This window comes from Oncorhynchus kisutch, linkage group LG17, assembly GCF_002021735.2.
Source record: "Oncorhynchus kisutch isolate 150728-3 linkage group LG17, Okis_V2, whole genome shotgun sequence".
Taxonomy (NCBI): domain Eukaryota; kingdom Metazoa; phylum Chordata; class Actinopteri; order Salmoniformes; family Salmonidae; genus Oncorhynchus; species Oncorhynchus kisutch.
Genome location: NC_034190.2, coordinates 83,719,408 through 83,743,243, shown reverse-complemented (window position 1 = coordinate 83,743,243; position 23,836 = coordinate 83,719,408). Strand labels below are relative to the sequence as shown.

Genomic DNA, 23,836 nt, shown 5'->3' with positions numbered 1-23,836 from the left:
ACTGACACCATGTGGCAAACGGCAGATCTCACGATATAAAAAAAAAAAAACATAACAGAAGAATAAAGGAAGTATATTTTCGTTGCGAATAGGATATGACTACTATTCGAATATCCGGCAACTATTGAACATCATTCAGTGCGCCAATTTATAATACATAAAAGAATAGTAAATGTGTCCATAAAGGCCTAGTGTTTAGACTACACTGTCTGGAAATGGGCAAGATATTAAAACAAAACAACAACGAAAGTGACTTGTTCTATTTAAATGTTATTGTTCTGCAACAAACGAGACCATATAGATTCTAGGCATAAAAAGATAGGCCCTAGAGACGCTTTAAGACGCCAGTGGGGTCCGTGTCTTCATTTGGGCTATTGTTGGTGTCTGGCGCCGCATGCTGGACAGAACCACGGCAGAAACACATGGCAGATATGAACCATCACGTTGCCGTAGACAGCTCGGCACAGCATACACGGTATGTTCCTTAAGTCATTTAACGTTTATCCGCAGGGATTCGCTGGAACTAGCCTACCACGATAGTTCGTATGGAAGAGGAGGTGACATTTAATAAGTATGTGAGGTAACTTGTTGTCAAAAGTATGTGAGTATGAAACGACAGTTTCTTTGAATTAATTAGTGTCATTTTTTTTTTTTTTTTATCAATGTGGTTGATTGGGCTTATTGGGAATAAATCATCAGATCATAGCAGGTCATTAAAAAACATCACTGTTGTAGTCTAGGCTATGTGGGGCTTTCTTGGGTTTACCTTATGTAAAGAACAAATAATGACTATAATGATGATGATGACGATGATTATTATTATGTCATTAAAATGTTGTTGTTGCAATTTCAGTTTATTTACTTGATGATGATGAATATGGGGAGAAAAACGAGGATGATTATGTTGATGAGTATCTACTTAAACAATATGTTAGTTTGATCTAATTAATTATGAGTTATTACGGCACATAAAATAGTTTTAGTTAGTTTTATAAGAAATGCCAGCTATTAGTGAGGAAGTCACTCTCCTTGGTAAACAGCCTGTGTTGAACCGTCCGGCTCCACGCATGCGCAGTGCCACTCCGTCCGCCTCGGTAAGGGTGTAGATCCTAGCTCGCGCTGGAACACGGGAACAGCGAATAGATACAGTATTCTTACATATTTAAAAAAAAACATAAAAAGAAACGGATGTGCCTCCGAAAACGAAACGGATACCGTCCTCCTGACAATTTTAATGCAAAAATTGTAAGTATTATTTAATAATCGTCATGTCTTAGTAAAAGGGTTTTAGTTTGCCAGTCAATGGTGGGTTTTTCCGGCTTATCCCGTTTTGAAAAAAGGTCCGTGATTCCTACGCTACTGCTGAAGAGAACGGGTTGTCTTGAAGAAACAAACCCCTCTAAGGTTTTCCCCAAAACCTGTAAAACAAAATGTTAGTATTTGGATCATGTTTTTGACAACGCTCCAATGTCATTATGCTGAGAATACAGATTTCATGGAAACAAGAGTAACGATATGTCTTTCGATACAATAACCACTGTGTTTCTCATTCCAAACTGACTGAGGAAGAGAGGTTAGGAAGGGAAGCTTCTGCCGCTTAATTTTGTCGCTTTTTCTACACTGCTTAATTTCTATTAGGGGAATGTCTGCTCTGCTCTGGGTCCCTCGATTAATAGGCAACAATATGGAGATGTCAATCTGTTCATTTTTGTTCGGATTCCCCTCTCTGTCTCTGTCTCTCTCTCTCTCTCCCCCTCTCTCTCTCCCCCCTTCTCTCTCTCTCTGTCTCTCTGTCTCTCTCTCTCTCTATCTGTCTCTCTCTCTCTCTCTCGGCACTAATGATATGATGTATTTGTCATCATTATGACTAGCGTAAACATGTTCACTGTTAGTCTGCTAACTGTGATATTGAAAGCAGATTCATTTGATCCGCCAAGTTAGATGTTTCCTCTGCGCAATCACTACAGGAGCGGAAGACCGAATGCGACCGGCAGGCTATATTGCAAACGGTCTTGTCAGATGTCTTTTTTTGTTGTTGCTCGTTGCATGACATCCGTCAGTTATCCTTCATGCAATAGAAGGCTATGAGAGGGTTTGGTGATTTTTCTCATATCATATCGTGATGCTCTACTCAGCCTAGCCACACATGTCATTATATAGGCTACAGATCTTTGCAAGTATGGGTTACGGTTAACGAATTATGTGCGTTTTGAACGAATACTCGTTTTAGTGTTTTGACATGTAGTCTACGTATAGTGGGAGGAAGGCAACAGCCCACATGTTGGCTATGTTCTCTCGTCGGATCATCTAGGAAGTGCAAAAATAAAATATATATATTTTTAAATGATGCCCTTTTGGAAGTATGTTTTGTCAGAGATTCTATTGATTAGGCCTAGATATCATATATATGTGTTACAGTTAACACTAAACATCATCATCATTAACCCATCTTTAATATTGATCGTTTTAGTGTGTAAAAGCGCGTTCGTGTAGTAAAAAGCGCGTTCCCGATTCACGCGCGACATGTTCGAGTGAATGAATTTCGCGCGTCCCCAAAATAGGCGCGTGAAACCGAGCGCTTAAAAAAAAACACAAAAAAAACAACAACCGTGTTCGCGCGAGCCAAACTCCTTAACTCTCGATTCCGGATATGAGGGGAGATAGGAGGCAAAACTTCCAAAACTTCAGGTTGGGAACACAGCTGAGACCAAACCAAATATTGCAATGAAAAACATATTTAGTTTCCACAACAAAAGTCAAGAGTAAAACGTTTTTTTTTTCTTCTGTTATCTAACGTGTCATGGAGATGACTCTCTTGTAGGTTAGAGACATGAGCAACATGGAGAGGTGCTGAAGACAGGCTATTCACCCTGTTGAAACATATCAACATGATAGGGAAACTGAGGAGCACAAACAGACATTAAAGTGAGGAGACATTAAAGTGAGTTTGCGTTCAATAGGGTTTTCAGTACATTCTATCCCTTTAAATACAGTGTACCTTTAATTAGAATTTTGTCAACAGACACACTAGAATACATGGAGAGAACTCGGGTTCAGAATATAGGGATCAATGAAAAAAATCCGTCTATGCATTTTCTTCTCAGTTTCAGCACCAAATAGTAGATTTAAAAATACTCTGATTTTGTACATTATTTAGGTACATTTTAAGGTATGTGTGAATCATTGAAAAACAGGTTTGGAGAGCCTGTACGCACTAAATATATTGATGAATCAAAAATACAGTCGTTTGATTCATCCTGAGTTGCCATTTTCAGTTGTTCAATCTATGAAATATTGGAAGGTGAGAAGTGGACAATAGGGGTTGAACAGTAGTTCTATAAATCTACCAATCCTCATGAATCATGGGACTGTAATAGGGGTTGAACAGAAGTCCTATAAATCTACCCATCCTCATGAATCATGGGACTGTAATGTCAACGGTCCTGTCGATGTGCACCGTGCGCCAGGCTCCAGGTTTAAACTGCTACATATGATCTGTGTTCCATAATGATTCCAATACTGCTACATATGATCTGTGTTCCATAATGATTCCTATAGGTTACATGTCCTAAATTATTGCACAACATTAGCCTAATATAATCTACTAATTCTAGCAGCCCTCAAGAAGAACTACAATGACGTGACAGAGGAAAGAAAGGTCAACAGAATGGAGTGATGCAAGATGTAGGCTACAAACTGAAGGAAACTAACACAGTTATAAATGTAAGAAAACTAAAGTGACAGTTATAAATGTGAGGAAATTAACACTAAAGTGACAGTTATAAATGTGAGGAAATTAACACTAAAGTGACAGTTATAAATGTAAGGAAACACTAAAGTGACAGTTATAAATGTAAGGAAACACTAAAGTGACAGTTATGAATGTAAGAAAACACTGAAGTGACAGTTATACATTTGAGGAAACTAACACTAAAGTGACAGTTATAAATGTAAGGAAACACTAAAGTGACAGTTATACATTTGAGGAAACTAACACTAAAGTGACAGTTATAAATGTAAGGAAACACTAAAGTGACAGTTATACATTTGAGGAAACTAACACTAAAGTGACAGTTATAAATGTAAGGAAACACTAAAGTGACAGTTATAAATGTAAGGAAACACTAAAGTGACAGTTATAAATGTAAGGAAACACTAAAGTGACAGTTATAAATGTAAGGAAACTAACACTAAAGTGACAGTTATAAATGTGAGGAAACTAACACTAAAGTGGCAGTTATAAATGTGAGGAAACTAACACTAAAGTGACAGTTATAAATGTGAGGAAACACTAAAGTGACAGTTATAAATGTGAGGAAACTTACACTAAAGTGACAGTTATAAATGTAAGAAAACACTGAAGTGACAGTTATACATGTGAGGAAACTAACACTAAAGTGACAGTTATAAATGTGAGGAAAATAACACTATAGTGATAGTTATAAATGTGAGGAAATTAACACTAAAGTGACAGTTATAAATGTAAGGAAACACTAAAGTGACAGTTATAAATGTAAGGAAACACTAAAGTGACAGTTATAAATGTAAGGAAACACTAAAGTGACAGTTATAAATGTAAGGAAACTAACACTAAAGTGACAGTTATAAATGTGAGGAAACTAACACTAAAGTGGCAGTTATAAATGTGAGGAAACTAACACTAAAGTGACAGTTATAAATGTGAGGAAACACTAAAGTGACAGTTATAAATGTGAGGAAACTTACACTAAAGTGACAGTTATAAATGTAAGAAAACACTGAAGTGACAGTTATACATGTGAGGAAACTAACACTAAAGTGACAGTTATAAATGTGAGGAAAATAACACTATAGTGATAGTTATAAATGTAAGAAAACACTAAAGTGACAGTTATAAATGTGAGGAAATTAACACTAAAGTGACAGTTATAAATGTGAGGAAACACTAAAGTGACAGTTATAAATGTAAGAAAACACGAAAGTGACAGTTATAAATGTGAGGAAATTAACACTAAAGTGACAGTTATACATGTGAGGAAACTAACACTAAAGTGACAGTTATACATGTGAGGAAACTAACACTAAAGTGACAGTTATATATGTGAGGAAACTAACACTAAAGTGACAGTTATAAATGTGAGGAAAATAACACTATAGTGATAGTTATAAATGTAAGGAAGCACTAATGTGACCGTTATAAATGTGAGGAAACACTAAAGTGACAGTTATACATTTGAGGAAACTAACACTAAAGTGACAGTTATAAATGTAAGGAAACACTAAAGTGACAGTTATAAATGTAAGGAAACACTAAAGTGACAGTTATAAATGTAAGGAAACACTAAAGTGACAGTTATAAATGTAAGGAAACTAACACTAAAGTGACAGTTATAAATGTGAGGAAACTAACACTAAAGTGGCAGTTATAAATGTGAGGAAACTAACACTAAAGTGACAGTTATAAATGTGAGGAAACACTAAAGTGACAGTTATAAATGTGAGAAAACTTACACTAAAGTGACAGTTATAAATGTAAGGAAACACTAAATTGACAGTTATAAATGTGAGGAAACTTACACTAAAGTGACAGTTATAAATGTGAGGAAACACTGAAGTGACAGTTATAAATGTAAGAAAACACTAAAGTGACAGTTATAAATGTGAAGAAATTAACACTAAAGTGACAGTTATAAATGTGAGGAAATTAACACTAAAGTGACAGTGATAAATGTAAGGAAACACTAAAGTGACAGTTATAAATGTGAAGAAACTAACACTAAAGTGACAGTTATAAATGTGAGGAAATTAACACTAAAGTGACAGTTATAAATCTGAGGAAACTAACACTAAAGTGACAGTTATAAATGTCAGGAAACACTAAAGTGACAGTTATACATGTGAGGAAACTAACACTAAAGTGACAGTTATAAATGTGAGGAAAATAACACTATAGTGATAGTTATAAATGTAAGGAAGCACTAATGTGACCGTTATAAATGTGAGGAAACTAAAGTGACAGTATTGATTGTGAGGAAACGGAAGTGACAGTTATGAATGTGAGGAAACTAACACTAAAGTGACAGTTATAAATGTGAGGAAACTAAAGTGACAGTTATAAATGTAAGGAAAGTAAAGTGACAGTTATGAATGTGAGGAAACTAACACTAAAGTCACAGTTATAAATGTAAGGAAACAATAAAGTGACAGTTATAAATGTGAGGAAACTAACACTAAAGTGACAGTTATAAATGTAAGGAAACACTAAAGTGACAGTTATAATTGTAAGGAAACTCTACAGTGACAGATATAAATGTGAGGAAACTAACACTAAAGTGACAGTTATAAATGTAAGGAAACTAACACTAAAGTGACAGTTATAAATTTGAGGAAACACTAAAGTGACAGTTATGAATGTGAGGAAACACTAAAGTGACAGTTATAAACGTGAGGAAACTAACACTAAAGTGACAGTTATAAATGTAAGGAAACTTAACAATAATGTGACAGTTATAAATGTGAGGAAACACTAAAGTGACAGTTATAAATGTGAGGAAACTAACACAGTTATAAATGTGAGGAAACACTAAAGTGACAGTTATACATGTGAGGAAACTAACACTAAAGTGACAGTTATAAATGTGAGGAAAATAACACTATAGTGATAGTTATAAATGTAAGGAAGCACTAATGTGACCGTTATAAATGTGAGGAAACTAAAGTGACAGTATTGATTGTGAGGAAACGGAAGTGACAGTTATGAATGTGAGGAAACTAACACTAAAGTGACAGTTATAAATGTGAGGAAACTAAAGTGACAGTTATAAATGTAAGGAAAGTAAAGTGACAGTTATGAATGTGAGGAAACTAACACTAAAGTCACAGTTATAAATGTAAGGAAACACTAAAGTGACAGTTATAAATGTGAGGAAACTAACACTAAAGTGACAGTTATAAATGTAAGGAAACACTAAAGTGACAGTTATAATTGTAAGGAAACTCTACAGTGACAGATATAAATGTGAGGAAACTAACACTAAAGTGACAGTTATAAATGTAAGGAAACTAACACTAAAGTGACAGTTATAAATGTGAGGAAACTAACACTAAAGTGACAGTTATAAATGTAAGGAAACTTAACAATAATGTGACAGTTATAAATGTGAGGAAACACTAAAGTGACAGTTATAAATGTGAGGAAACTAACACAGTTATAAATGTGAGGAAACACTAAAGTGACAGTTATACATTTGAGGAAACTAACACTAAAGTGACAGTTATAAATGTAAGGAAACACTAAAGTGACAGTTATAAATGTAAGGAAACACTAAAGTGACACTTATAAATGTAAGGAAACTAACACTAAAGTGACAGTTATAAATGTGAGGAAACTAACACTAAAGTGACAGTTATAAATGTGAGGACACTAACACTAAAGTGACAGTTATAAATGTAAGGAAACTAACACTAAAGTGACAGTTATAAATGTGAGGAAACACTAAAGTGACAGTTATAAATGTAAGGAAACTAACACTAAAGTGACAGTTATAAATGTGAGGAAACACTAAAGTGACAGTTATAAATGTGAAGAAACTAACACTAAAGTGACAGTTATAAATGTAAGGAACTAACACTAAAGTGACAGTTATAAATGTGAGGAAACACTAAAGTGACAGTTATAAATGTGAGGAAACTTACACTAAAGTGACAGTTATAAATGTAAGGAAACACTAAAGTGACAGTTATAAATGTGAGGAAACACTGAAGTGACAGTTATAAATGTAAGAAAACACTAAAGTGACAGTTATAAATGTGAGGAAACTAACACTAAAGTGACAGTTATAAATCTGAGGAAACTAACACTAAAGTGACAGTTATAAATGTAAGGAAACACTAAAGTGACAGTTATACATGTGAGGAAACTAACACTAAAGTGACAGTTATAAATGTAAGGAAACTAAAGTGTCAGTTATGATTGTGAGGATACTGAAGTGACAGTTATAAATGTGAGGAAACTAAAGTGACAGTTATAAATGTAAGGAAAGTAAAGTGACAGTTATAAATGGGAGGAAACTAACACTAAAGTGACAGTTATAAATGTAAGGAAACTAACACTAAAGTGACAGTTATAAATTTGAGGAAACACTAAAGTGACAGTTATGAATGTGAGGAAACACTAAAGTGACAGTTATAAACGTGAGGAAACTAACACTAATGTGACAGTTATAAATGTAAGGAAACTTAACAATAATGTGACAGTTATAAATGTGAGGAAACACTAAAGTGACAGTTAGAAATGTGAGGAAACTAACACTGAAGTGACAGTTATAAATGTCAGGAAACACTAAAGTGACAGTTATACATTTGAGGAAACTAACACTAAAGTGACAGTTATAAATGTAAGGAAACACTAAAGTGACAGTTATAAATGAGAGGAAACTAACACTAAAGTGAGAGTTATAAATGTGAGGAAACTAACACTAAAGTGACAGTTATAAATGTAAGGAAACTAACACTGAAGTGACAGTTATAAATTTGAGGAAACACTAAAGTGACAGTTATGAATGTGAGGAAACACTAAAGTGACAGTTATAAACGTGAGGAAACTAACACTAATGTGACAGTTATAAATGTAAGGAAACTTAACAATAATGTGACAGTTATAAATGTGAGGAAACACTAAAGTGACAGTTATAAATGTGAGGAAACTAACACTGAAGTGACAGTTATAAATGTCAGGAAACACTAAAGTGACAGTTATACATTTGAGGAAACTAACACTAAAGTGACAGTTATAAATGTAAGGAAACACTAAAGTGACAGTTATAAATGAGAGGAAACTAACACTAAAGTGACAGTTATAAATGTGAGGAAACTAACACTAAAGTGACAGTTATAAATGTAAGGAAACTAACACTGAAGTGACAGTTATAAATGTGAGGAAACACTAAAGTGACAGTTATAAATGTAAGGAAACTAACACTAAAGTGACAGTTATAAATGTGAGGAAACACTAAAGTGACAGTTATAAATGTGAAGAAACTAACACTAAAGTGACAGTTATAAATGTAAGGAACTAACACTAAAGTGACAGTTATAAATGTGAGGAAACACTAAAGTGACGGTTATAAATGTGAGGAAACTTACACTAAAGTGACAGTTATAAATGTAAGGAAACACTAAAGTGACAGTTATAAATGTGAGGAAACACTAAAGTGACAGTTATACATGTGAGGAAACTAACACTAAAGTGACAGTTATAAATGTGAGGAAAATAACACTATAGTGATAGTTATAAATGTAAGGAAGCACTAATGTGACCGTTATAAATGTGAGGAAACACTAAAGTGAGAGTTATAAATGTGAGGAAACTAAAGTGACAGTTATAAATGTGAGGAAACACTGAAGTGACAGTTATAAATGTAAGGAAACACTAACGTGACAGTTATAAATTTGAGGAAACACTAACGTGACAGTTATAAATGTGAGGAAACACTAACGTGACAGTTATAAATGTGAGGAAACACTAAAGTGACAGTTATAAATGTGAGGAAACTAACACTAAAGTGACAATTATAAATGTGAAGAAACACTGAAGTGACAGTTATAAATGTAAGGAAACACTAACGTGACAGTTATAAATGTGAGGAAACACTAACGTGACAGTCATAAATGTGAGGAAACACTAAAATGACAGTTATAAATGTGAGGAAACTAACACTAAAGTGACAGTTATAAATGTGAGAAAACACTAAAATGACAGTTATGAATTTGAGGAAACTAACACTAAAGTGACAGTTATAAATGTAAGTAACCCTAAAGTGACAGTTATAAATGTAAGGAAACACTAAAGTGACAGTTATAAATGTAAGGAAACTAACACTAAAGTGACAGTTATAAATGTGAGGAAACTAACACTAAAGTGACAGTTATAAATGTGAGGAAACTAACACTAAAGTGACAGTTATAAATGTGAGGAAACACTAAAGTGACAGTTATAAATGTGAAGAAACTAACACTAAAGTGACAGTTATAAATGTAAGGAAACTAACACTAAAGTGACAGTTATAAATGTGAGAAAACACTAAAATGACAGTTATGAATTTGAGGAAACTAACACTAAAGTGACAGTTATAAATGTAAGTAACCCTAAAGTGACAGTTATAAATGTAAGGAAACACTAAAGTGACAGTTATAAATGTAAGGAAACTAACACTAAAGTGAGAGTTATAAATGTGAGGAAACTAACACTAAAGTGACAGTTATAAATGTGAGGAAACACTAAAGTGACAGTTATAAATGTGAAGAAACTAACACTAAAGTGACAGTTATAAATGTGAGGAAACTAACACTAAAGTGACAGTTATAAATGTGAGGAAACTAACACTAAAGTGACAGTTATAAATGTGAGGAAACACTAAAGTGACAGTTATAAATGTGAAGAAACTAACACTAAAGTGACAGTTATAAATGTAAGGAAACTAACACTAAAGTGACAGTTATAAATGTGAGGAAACACTAAAGTGACAGTTTTAAATGTCAGGAAACTAACACTAAAGTGACAGTTATAAATGTGAAGAAACTAACACTAAAGTGACAGTTATAAATGTAAGGAAACTAACACTAAAGTGACAGTTATAAATGTGAGGAAACACTAAAGTGACAGTTTTAAATGTCAGGAAACTAACACTAAAGTGACAGTTATAAATGTAAGGAAACACTAAAGTGACAGTTATAAATGTGAGGAAACTAACACTAAAGTGACAGTTATATATGTCAGGAAACTAACACTAAAGTGACAGTTATAAATGTAAGGAACCACTAAAGTGACAGTTATAAATGTAAGGAAACACTAAAGTGACAGTTATAAATGTGAGGAAACTAACACTAAAGTGACAGTTATAAATGTGAGGAAACTAACACTATAGTGACAGTTATAAATGTAAGGAAACACTAAAGTGACAGTTATAAATGTGAGGAAACTAACACTAAAGTGACAGTTATAAATGTGAGGAAACTAACACTAAAGTGACAGTTATAAATGTGAGGAAACTAACACTAAAGTGACAGTTATAAATGTGAGGAAAATAACACTATAGTGATAGTTATAAATGTAAGGAAGCACTAATGTGACCGTTATAAATGTGAGGAAACACTAAAGTGAGAGTTATAAATGTGAGGAAACTAAAGTGACAGTTATAAATGTGAGGAAACACTGAAGTGACAGTTATAAATGTAAGGAAAGTAAAGTGACAGTTATAAATGGGAGGAAACTAACACTAAAGTGACAGTTATAAATGTAAGGAAACTAACACTAAAGTGACAGTTATAAATTTGAGGAAACACTAAAGTGACAGTTATGAATGTGAGGAAACACTAAAGTGACAGTTATAAACGTGAGGAAACTAACACTAATGTGACAGTTATAAATGTAAGGAAACTTAACAATAATGTGACAGTTATAAATGTGAGGAAACACTAAAGTGACAGTTAGAAATGTGAGGAAACTAACACTGAAGTGACAGTTATAAATGTCAGGAAACACTAAAGTGACAGTTATACATTTGAGGAAACTAACACTAAAGTGACAGTTATAAATGTAAGGAAACACTAAAGTGACAGTTATAAATGAGAGGAAACTAACACTAAAGTGAGAGTTATAAATGTGAGGAAACTAACACTAAAGTGACAGTTATAAATGTAAGGAAACTAACACTGAAGTGACAGTTATAAATTTGAGGAAACACTAAAGTGACAGTTATGAATGTGAGGAAACACTAAAGTGACAGTTATAAACGTGAGGAAACTAACACTAATGTGACAGTTATAAATGTAAGGAAACTTAACAATAATGTGACAGTTATAAATGTGAGGAAACACTAAAGTGACAGTTATAAATGTGAGGAAACTAACACTGAAGTGACAGTTATAAATGTCAGGAAACACTAAAGTGACAGTTATACATTTGAGGAAACTAACACTAAAGTGACAGTTATAAATGTAAGGAAACACTAAAGTGACAGTTATAAATGAGAGGAAACTAACACTAAAGTGACAGTTATAAATGTGAGGAAACTAACACTAAAGTGACAGTTATAAATGTAAGGAAACTAACACTGAAGTGACAGTTATAAATGTGAGGAAACACTAAAGTGACAGTTATAAATGTAAGGAAACTAACACTAAAGTGACAGTTATAAATGTGAGGAAACACTAAAGTGACAGTTATAAATGTGAAGAAACTAACACTAAAGTGACAGTTATAAATGTAAGGAACTAACACTAAAGTGACAGTTATAAATGTGAGGAAACACTAAAGTGACGGTTATAAATGTGAGGAAACTTACACTAAAGTGACAGTTATAAATGTAAGGAAACACTAAAGTGACAGTTATAAATGTGAGGAAACACTAAAGTGACAGTTATACATGTGAGGAAACTAACACTAAAGTGACAGTTATAAATGTGAGGAAAATAACACTATAGTGATAGTTATAAATGTAAGGAAGCACTAATGTGACCGTTATAAATGTGAGGAAACACTAAAGTGAGAGTTATAAATGTGAGGAAACTAAAGTGACAGTTATAAATGTGAGGAAACACTGAAGTGACAGTTATAAATGTAAGGAAACACTAACGTGACAGTTATAAATTTGAGGAAACACTAACGTGACAGTTATAAATGTGAGGAAACACTAACGTGACAGTTATAAATGTGAGGAAACACTAAAGTGACAGTTATAAATGTGAGGAAACTAACACTAAAGTGACAATTATAAATGTGAAGAAACACTGAAGTGACAGTTATAAATGTAAGGAAACACTAACGTGACAGTTATAAATGTGAGGAAATACTAACGTGACAGTCATAAATGTGAGGAAACACTAAAATGACAGTTATAAATGTGAGGAAACTAACACTAAAGTGACAGTTATAAATGTGAGAAAACACTAAAATGACAGTTATGAATTTGAGGAAACTAACACTAAAGTGACAGTTATAAATGTAAGTAACCCTAAAGTGACAGTTATAAATGTAAGGAAACACTAAAGTGACAGTTATAAATGTAAGGAAACTAACACTAAAGTGACAGTTAGAAATGTGAGGAAACTAACACTAAAGTGACAGTTATAAATGTGAGGAAACTAACACTAAAGTGACAGTTATAAATGTGAGGAAACACTAAAGTGACAGTTATAAATGTGAAGAAACTAACACTAAAGTGACAGTTATAAATGTAAGGAAACTAACACTAAAGTGACAGTTATAAATGTGAGAAAACACTAAAATGACAGTTATGAATTTGAGGAAACTAACACTAAAGTGACAGTTATAAATGTAAGTAACCCTAAAGTGACAGTTATAAATGTAAGGAAACACTAAAGTGACAGTTATAAATGTAAGGAAACTAACACTAAAGTGAGAGTTATAAATGTGAGGAAACTAACACTAAAGTGACAGTTATAAATGTGAGGAAACACTAAAGTGACAGTTATAAATGTGAAGAAACTAACACTAAAGTGACAGTTATAAATGTGAGGAAACTAACACTAAAGTGACAGTTATAAATGTGAGGAAACACTAAAGTGACAGTTATAAATGTGAAGAAACTAACACTAAAGTGACAGTTATAAATGTAAGGAAACTAACACTAAAGTGACAGTTATAAATGTGAGGAAACACTAAAGTGACAGTTTTAAATGTCAGGAAACTAACACTAAAGTGACAGTTATAAATGTGAAGAAACTAACACTAAAGTGACAGTTATAATGTAAGGAAACTAACACTAAAGTGACAGTTATAAATGTGAGGAAACACTAAAGTGACAGTTTTAAATGTCAGGAAACTAACACTAAAGTGACAGTTATAAATGTAAGGAAACACTAAAGTGACAGTTATAAATGTGAGGAAACTAACACTAAAGTGACAGTTATATATGTCAGGAAACTAACACTAAAGTGACAGTTATAAATGTAAGGAACCACTAAAGTGACAGTTATAAATGTAAGGAAACACTAAAGTGACAGTTATAAATGTGAGGAAACTAACACTAAAGTGACAGTTATAAATGTGAGGAAACTAACACTATAGTGACAGTTATAAATGTAAGGAAACACTAAAGTGACAGTTATAAATGTGAGGAAACTAACACTAAAGTGACAGTTATAAATGTGAGGAAACTAACACTAAAGTGACAGTTATAAATGTGAGGAAACTAACACTAAAGTGACAGTTATAAATGTGAGGAAACACTAAAGTGACAGTTTAATGTCAGGAAACTAACACTAAAGTGACAGTTATAAATGTAAGGAAACACTAAAGTGACAGTTATAAATGTGAGGAAACTAACACTAAAGTGACAGTTTATATGTCAGGAAACTAACACTAAAGTGACAGTTATAAATGTAAGGAACCACTAAAGTGACAGTTATAAATGTAAGGAAACACTAAAGTGACAGTTATAAATGTGAGGAAACTAACACTAAAGTGACAGTTATAATGTGAGGAAACTAACACTAAAGTGACAGTTATAAATGTAAGGAAACACTAAAGTGACAGTTATAAATGTGAGGAAACTAACACTAAAGTGACATTTATAAATGTGAGGAAACTAACACTAAGTGACAGTTATAAATGTGAGGAAACTAACACTAAAGTGACAGTTATAAATGTAAGGAAACCACTAAAGTGACAGTTATAAATCTGAGGAAACGAATACTAAAGTGACAGTTATAAATGTGAGGAAACTAACACTAAAGTGACAGTTATAAATGTGAGGAAACTAAAACTAAAGTGACAGTTTATAAATGTAAGGAAACACTAAAGTGACAGTTATAAATGTAAGGAAACACTAAAGTGACAGTTATAAATGTGAGGAAACTAACACTAAAGTGACAGTTATAAATGTGAGGAAACTAACACTAAAGTGACAGTTATAAATGTGAGGAAACTAAAACTAAAGTGACAGTTATAATGTAAGGAAACACTAAAGTGACAGTTATAAATGTGAGGAAACTAACACTAAAGTGACAGTTATAAATGTGAGGAAACACTAAAGTGACAGTTATAAATGTGAGGAAACTAACACTAAAGTGACAGTTATAAATGTGAGGAAACACTAAAGTGACAGTTATAAATGTGAGGAAACTTACACTAAAGTGACAGTTATAAATGTGAGGAAACACTAAAGGGACAGTTATACATGTGAGGAAACTAACACTAAAGTGACAGTTGTAAATGTGAGGAAAATAACACTATAGTGATAGTTATAAATATAAGATAGCACTAATGTGACCGTTATAAATGTGAGGAAACTAAAGTGACAGTATTGATTGTGAGGAAACGGAAGTGACAGTTATGAATGTGAGGAAACGAACACTAAAGTGACAGTTATAAATGTGAGGAAACTAAAGTGACAGTTATAAATGTAAGGAAAGTAAAGTGACAGTTATGAATGTGAGGAAACTAACACTAAAGTCACAGTTATAAATATAGGAAACACTAAAGTGACAGTTATAAATGTGAGGAAACTAACACTAAAGTGACAGTTATAAATGTAAGGAAACACTAAAGTGACAGTTATAATTGTAAGGAAACTTAACAATAATGTGACAGTTATAAATGAGAGGAAACACTAAAGTGACAGTTATAAATGTGAGGAAACTAACACAGTTATAAATGTGAGGAAACACTAAAGTGACAGTTATAACAAGAGGAAACTAACACTAAAGTGACAGTTATAAATGTAAGGAAACTTAACAATAATGTGACAGTTATAAATGAGAGGAAACACTAAAGTGACAGTTATAAATGTGAGGAAACTAACACAGTTATAAATGTGAGGAAACACTAAAGTGACAGTTATACATTTGAGGAAACTAACACTAAAGTGACAGTTATAAATGTAAGGAAACACTAATGTGACAGTTATAAATGTAAGGAAACACTAAAGTGACAGTTATAAATGTAAGGAAACTAACACTAAGTGACAGTTATAAATGTGAGGAAACTAACACTAAAGTGACAGTTATAAATGTGAGGAAACTAACACTAAAGTGACAGTTATAAATGTGAGGAAAATAACACTATAGTGATAGTTATAAATGTAAGGAAGCACTAATGTGACCGTTATAAATGTGAGGAAACACTAAAGTGAGAGTTATAAATGTGAGGAAACTAAAGTGACAGTTATAATGTGAGGAAACACTGAAGTGACAGTTATAAATGTAAGGAAACACTAACGTGACAGTTATAAATGTGAGGAAACACTAACGTGACAGTTATAAATGTGAGGAACACTAAAGTGACAGTTATAAATGTGAGGAAACTAACACTAAAGTGACAATTATAAATGTGAAGAAACACTGAAGTGACAGTTATAAATGTAAGGAAACACTAACGTGACAGTTATAAATGTGAGGAAACACTAACGTGACAGTCATAAATGTGAGGAAACACTAAAATGACAGTTATAAATGTGAGGAACTAACACTAAAGTGACAGTTATAAATGTGAGAAAACACTAAAATGACAGTTATGAATTTGAGGAAACTAACACTAAAGTGACAGTTATAAATGTAAGTAACCCTAAAGTGACAGTTATAAATGTAAGGAAACACTAAGTGACAGTTATAAATGTAAGGAAACTACACTAAAGTGACAGTTATAAATGTGAGGAAACTAACACTAAGTGACAGTTATAAATGTGAGGAAACTAACACTAAAGGTGACAGTTATAAATGTGAAGGAAACTAACACTAAAGTGACAGTTATAAATGTGAGGAAACTAACACTAAAGTGACAGTTATAAATGTGAAGGAAACTAACACTAAAGTGGACAGTTATAAATGTGAAGGAAACTACATAAAGTGAGAGTTATAAATGTAAGGAACTACACTAAAGTGACAGTTATAAATGTAAGGAAACTAACACTAAAGTGACAGTTATAAATGTGAAGGAAACTAACACTAAAGTGACAGTTATAAATGTGAAGGAACTAACACTAAAGTGACAGTTATAAATGTGAGGAAACCTAAAACACTAAAGTGACAGTTATAAATGTAAGGAAACTAACACTAAAGTGAACAGTTATAAATGTGAGGAAACACTAAAGTGACAGTTTTAAATGTCAGGAAAACTAACACTAAAGTGACAGTTATAAATGTAAGGAAACACTAAAGTGACAGTTATAAATGTGAGGAAACTAACACTAAAGTGACGTTATATATGTCAGGAAACTAACACTAAAGTGACAGTTATAATGTAAGGAACCACTAAAGTGACAGTTATAAATGTAAGGAAACACTAAAGTGACAGTTATAAATGTGAGGAAACTAACACTAAAGTGACAGTCATAAATGTGAGGAAACTAACACTATAGTGACAGTTATAAATGTAAGGAAACACTAAAGTGACAGTTATAAATGTGAGGAAACTAACACTAAAGTGACAGTTATAAATGTGAGGAAACTAACACTAAAGTGACAGTTATAAATGTGAGGAACTAACCCTAAAGTGGACAGTTATAAATGTGAGAAACACTACAGTGACAGTTTTAAATGTCAGGAACTAACACTAAGTGACAGTTATAAATGTAAGGACAACACTAAAGTGACAGTTATAAATGTGAGGAAACTACACCTAAAGTGACAGTTATATATGTCAGGAAACTAACACTAAGTGACAGTTATAAATGTAAGGAAACACTAAAGTGACAGTTATAAATGTAAGGAAACACTAAAGTGACAGTTATAAATGTGAGGAAACTAACACTAAAGTGACAGTTATAAATGTGAGGAAACTAACACTAAAGTGACAGTTATAAATGTAAGGAAACACTAAAGTGACAGTTATAAATGTGAGGAAACTAACACTAAAGTGACAGTTATAAATGTGAGGAAACTAACACTAAAGTGACAGTTATAAATGTGAGGAAACTAACACTAAAGTGACAGTTATAAATGTGAGGAAACACTAAAGTGACAGTTATAAATGTGAGGAAACTAACACTAAAGTGACAGTTATAAATGTGAGGAAACTAACACTAAAGTGACAGTTATAAATGTAGGAAACACTAAAGTGACAGTTATAAATGTGAGGAAACACTAAAGTGACAGTTATAAATGTGAGGAAACTAACACTAAAGTGACAGTTATAAATGTGAGGAAACTAACACTAAAGTGACAGTTATAAATGTGAGGAAACTAAAGTGACAGTTATAAATGTGAGGAAACTAAAGTGACAGTTATAAATGTGAGGAAACACTAAAGTGACAGTTATAAATGTGAGGAAACTAACACTAAAGTGACAGTTATAAATGTGAGGAAACTAACACTAAAGTGACAGTTATAAATGTGAGGAAACTAACACTAAAGTGACAGTTATAAATGTGAGGAAACTAACACTAAAGTGACAGTTATAAATGTGAGGAAACACTAAAGTGACAGTTATAAATGTGAGGAAACACTAAAGTGACAGTTATAAATGTGAGGAAACTAACACTAAAGTGACAGTTATAAATGTGAGGAAACTAACACTAAAGTGACAGTTATAAATGTGAGGAAACTAACACTAAAGTGACAGTTATAAATGTGAGGAAACACTAAAGTGACAGTTATAAATGTGAGGAAACTAACACTAAAGTGACAGTTATAAATGTGAGGAAACACTAAAGTGACAGTTATAAATGTGAGGAAACTAACACTAAAGTGACAGTTATAAATGTGAGGAAACACTAAAGTGACAGTTATAAATGTGAGGAAACTAACACTAAAGTGACAGTTATAAATGTGAGGAAACTAACACTAAAGTGACAGTTATAAATGTAAATAAAACACTAAAGTGACAGTTATAAATGTGAGGAAACACTAAAGTGACAGTTATAAATGTGAGGAAACACTAAAGTGACAGTTATAAATGTGAGGAAACTAACACTAAAGTGACAGTTATAAATGTGAGGAAACACTAAAGTGACAGTTATAAATGTGAGGAAACACTAAAGTGACAGTTATAAATGTGAGGAAACTAACACTAAAGTGACAGTTATAAATGTGAGGAAACACTAAAGTGACAGTTATAAATGTGAGGAAACACTAAAGTGACAGTTATAAATGTGAGGAAACTAACACTAAAGTGACAGTTATAAATGTGAGGAAACTAACACTAAAGTGACAGTTATAAATGTGAGGAAACACTAAAGTGACAGTTATAAATGTGAGGAAACACTAAAGTGACAGTTATAAATGTGAGGAAAAACACTAAAGTGACAGTTATAAATGTGAGGAAACTAACACTAAAGTGACAGTTATAAATGTGAGGAAACACTAAAGTGACAGTTATAAATGTGAGGAACACTAAAGTGACAGTTATAAATGTGAGGAAACTAACACTAAAGTGACAGTTATAAATGTGAGGAAAAACACTAAAGTGACAGTTATAAATGTAAGGAAACACTAAAGTGACAGTTATAAATGTGAGGAAACACTAAAGTGACAGTTATAAATGTAAGGAAACTAACACTAAAGTGACAGTTATAAATGTGAGGAAACTAACACTAAAGTGACAGTTATAAATGTGAGGAAACACTAAAGTGACAGTTATAAATGTGAGGAAACTAACACTAAAGTGACAGTTATAAATGTAAGGAAACACTAAAGTGACAGTTATAAATGTGAGGAAAAACACTAAAGTGACAGTTATAAATGTGAGGAAACACTAAAGTGACAGTTATAAATGTGAGGAAACTAACACTAAAGTGACAGTTATAAATGTGAGGAAACACTAAAGTGACAGTTATAAATGTGAGGAAACTAACACTAAAGTGACAGTTATAAATGTGAGGAAACACTAAAGTGACAGTTATAAATGTGAGGAAACTAACACTAAAGTGACAGTTATAAATGTGAGGAAACACTAAAGTGACAGTTATAAATGTAACTAACACTAAAGTGACAGTTATAAATGTGAGGAACACTAAAGTGACAGTTATAAATGTGAGGAAACACTAAAGTGACAGTTATAAATGTGAGGAAACTAACACTAAAGTGACAGTTATAAATGTGAGGAAACACTAAAGTGACAGTTATAAATGTGAGGAAACTAACACTAAAGTGACAGTTATAAATGTAAGGAAACACTAAAGTGACAGTTATAAATGTGAGGAAACACTAAAGTGACAGTTATAAATGTAAGGAAACTAACACTAAAGTGACAGTTATAAATGTGAGGAAACTAACACTAAAGTGACAGTTATAAATGTGAGGAAACTAACACTAAAGTGACAGTTATAAATGTGAGGAAACTAACACTAAAGTGACAGTTATAAATGTAAGGAAACACTAAAGTGACAGTTATAAATGTGAGGAAACACTAAAGTGACAGTTATAAATGTGAGGAAACTAAAGTGACAGTTATAAATGTGAGGAAACACTAAAGTGACAGTTATAAATGTAAGGAAACACTAAAGTGACAGTTATAAATGTGAGGAAACACTAACGTGACAGTTATAAATGTGAGGAAACACTAAAGTGACAGTTATAAATGTGAGGAAACTAACACTAAAGTGACAATTATAAATGTGAAGAAACACTGAAGTGACAGTTATAAATGTAAGGAAACACTAACGTGACAGTTATAAATGTGAGGAAACTAACACAGTTATAAATGTGAGGAAACACTAAAGTGACAGTTATAAACAAGAGGAAACTAACACTAAAGTGACAGTTATAAATGTAAGGAAACTTAACAATAATGTGACAGTTATAAATGAGAGGAAACACTAAAGTGACAGTTATAAATGTGAGGAAACTAACACAGTTATAAATGTGAGGAAACACTAAAGTGACAGTTATAAATGTGAGGAAACTAACACTAAAGTGACAGTTATAAATGTAAGGAAACACTAAAGTGACAGTTATAAATGTAAGGAAACACTAAAGTGACAGTTATAAATGTAAGGAAACTAACACTAAAGTGACAGTTATAAATGTGAGGAAACTAACACTAAAGTGACAGTTATAAATGTGAGGAAACTAACACTAAAGTGACAGTTATAAATGTGAGGAAATAACACTAAAGTGACAGTTATAAATGTAAGGAAACACTAAAGTGACAGTTATAAATGTGAGGAAACACTAAAGTGACAGTTATAAATGTGAGGAAACTAAAGTGACAGTTATAAATGTGAGGAAACACTAAAGTGACAGTTATAAATGTAAGGAAACACTAAAGTGACAGTTATAAATGTGAGGAAACACTAAAGTGACAGTTATAAATGTGAGGAAACACTAAAGTGACAGTTATAAATGTGAGGAAACTAACACTAAAGTGACAGTTATAAATGTGAAGAAACACTAAAGTGACAGTTATAAATGTAAGGAAACACTAACGTGACAGTTATAAATGTGAGGAAACACTAACGTGACAGTTATAAATGTGAGGAAACACTAAAGTGACAGTTATAAATGTGAGGAAACTAACACTAAAGTGACAGTTATAAATGTGAGAAAACACTAAAATGACAGTTATGAATTTGAGGAAACTAACACTAAAGTGACAGTTATAAATGTAAGGAACCCTAAAGTGACAGTTATAAATGTAAGGAAACACTAAAGTGACAGTTATAAATGTAAGGAAACTAACACTAAAGTGACAGTTATAAATGTGAGGAAACTAACACTAAAGTGACAGTTATAAATGTGAGGAAACTAACACTAAAGTGACAGTTATAAATGTGAGGAAACTAACACTAAAGTGACAGTTATAAATGTAAGGAAACACTAAAGTGACAGTTATAAATGTGAGGAAACTAACACTAAAGTGACAGTTATAAATGTAAGGAAACACTAAAGTGACAGTTATAAATGTAAGGAAACACTAAAGTGACAGTTATAAATGTAAGGAAACACTAAAGTGACAGTTATAAATGTAAATAAAACACTAAAGTGACAGTTATAAATGTGAGGAAACACTAAAGTGACAGTTATAAATGTGAGGAAACTAACACTAAAGTGAGAGTTATAAATGTAAGGAAACTAACACTAAAGTGACAGTTATAAATGTAAGGAAACTAACACTAAAGTGACAGTTATAAATGTGAGGAAACACTAAAGTGACAGTTTTAAATGTCAGGAAACTAACACTAAAGTGACAGTTATAAATGTAAGGAAACACTAAAGTGACAGTTATAAATGTGAGGAAACTAACACTAAAGTGACAGTTATATATGTCAGGAAACTAACACTAAAGTGACAGTTATAAATGTAAGGAACCACTAAAGTGACAGTTATAAATGTAAGGAAACACTAAAGTGACAGTTATAAATGTGAGGAAACTAACACTAAAGTGACAGTTATAAATGTGAGGAAACTAACACTATAGTGACAGTTATAAATGTAAGGAAACACTAAAGTGACAGTTATAAATGTGAGGAAACTAACACTAAAGTGACAGTTATAAATGTGAGGAAACTAACACTAAAGTGACAGTTATAAATGTGAGGAAACTAACACTAAAGTGACAGTTATAAATGTGAGGAAACACTAAAGTGACAGTTTTAAATGTCAGGAAACTAACACTAAAGTGACAGTTATAAATGTAAGGAAACACTAAAGTGACAGTTATAAATGTGAGGAAACTAACACTAAAGTGACAGTTATATATGTCAGGAAACTAACACTAAAGTGACAGTTATAAATGTAAGGAACCACTAAAGTGACAGTTATAAATGTAAGGAAACACTAAAGTGACAGTTATAAATGTGAGGAAACTAACACTAAAGTGACAGTTATAAATGTGAGGAAACTAACACTAAAGTGACAGTTATAAATGTAAGGAAACACTAAAGTGACAGTTATAAATGTGAGGAAACTAACACTAAAGTGACAGTTATAAATGTGAGGAAACTAACACTAAAGTGACAGTTATAAATGTGAGGAAACTAAAACTAAAGTGACAGTTATAAATGTAAGGAAACACTAAAGTGACAGTTATAAATGTGAGGAAACTAACACTAAAGTGACAGTTATAAATGTGAGGAAACTAACACTAAAGTGACAGTTATAAATGTGAGGAAACTAAAACTAAAGTGACAGTTATAAATGTAAGGAAACACTAAAGTGACAGTTATAAATGTAAGGAAACACTAAAGTGACAGTTATAAATGTGAGGAAACTAACACTAAAGTGACAGTTATAAATGTGAGGAAACTAACACTAAAGTGACAGTTATAAATGTGAGGAAACTAAAACTAAAGTGACAGTTATAAATGTAAGGAAACACTAAAGTGACAGTTATAAATGTGAGGAAACTAACACTAAAGTGACAGTTATAAATGTGAGGAAACACTAAAGTGACAGTTATAAATGTGAGGAAACTAACACTAAAGTGACAGTTATAAATGTGAGGAACACTAAAGTGACAGTTATAAATGTGAGGAAACTTACACTAAAGTGACAGTTATAAATGTGAGGAAACACTAAAGGGACAGTTATACATGTGAGGAAACTAACACTAAAGTGACAGTTATAAATGTGAGGAAAATAACACTATAGTGATAGTATAAATATAAGATAGCACTAATGTGACCGTTATAAATGTGAGGAAACTAAAGTGACAGTATTGATTGTGAGGAAACGGAAGTGACAGTTATGAATGTGAGGAAACTAACACTAAAGTGACAGTTATAAATGTGAGGAAACTAAAGTGACAGTTATAAATGTAAGGAAAGTAAAGTGACAGTTATGAATGTGAGGAAACTAACACTAAAGTCACAGTTATAAATGTAAGGAACACTAAAGTGACAGTTATAAATGTGAGGAAACTAACACTAAAGTGACAGTTATAAATGTAAGGAAACACTAA

The 23,836-nt window shown here is 32.2% G+C and overlaps 1 protein-coding gene across 3 annotated transcripts in view; it reads left to right on the top strand.

Moving 5' to 3' along the window:
* Positions 1 to 1,085: 1,085 nt before the first annotated feature.
* Positions 1,086 to 23,836, top strand: part of LOC116354448 (regulator of G-protein signaling 17) — a 156,335-nt gene continuing 133,584 nt past the window's right edge. For 2 of the 3 annotated variants that reach the window (XM_031794843.1, XM_031794842.1), the window contains exon 1: positions 1,086 to 1,245. In XM_031794843.1, coding sequence (XP_031650703.1) covers positions 1,189 to 1,245 — 57 coding nt within the window. In that variant the 5' untranslated portion in view covers positions 1,086 to 1,188. The remainder of the gene's footprint in view (positions 1,246 to 23,836) is intronic. The other variant, XM_031794844.1, reaches the window with a different exon arrangement.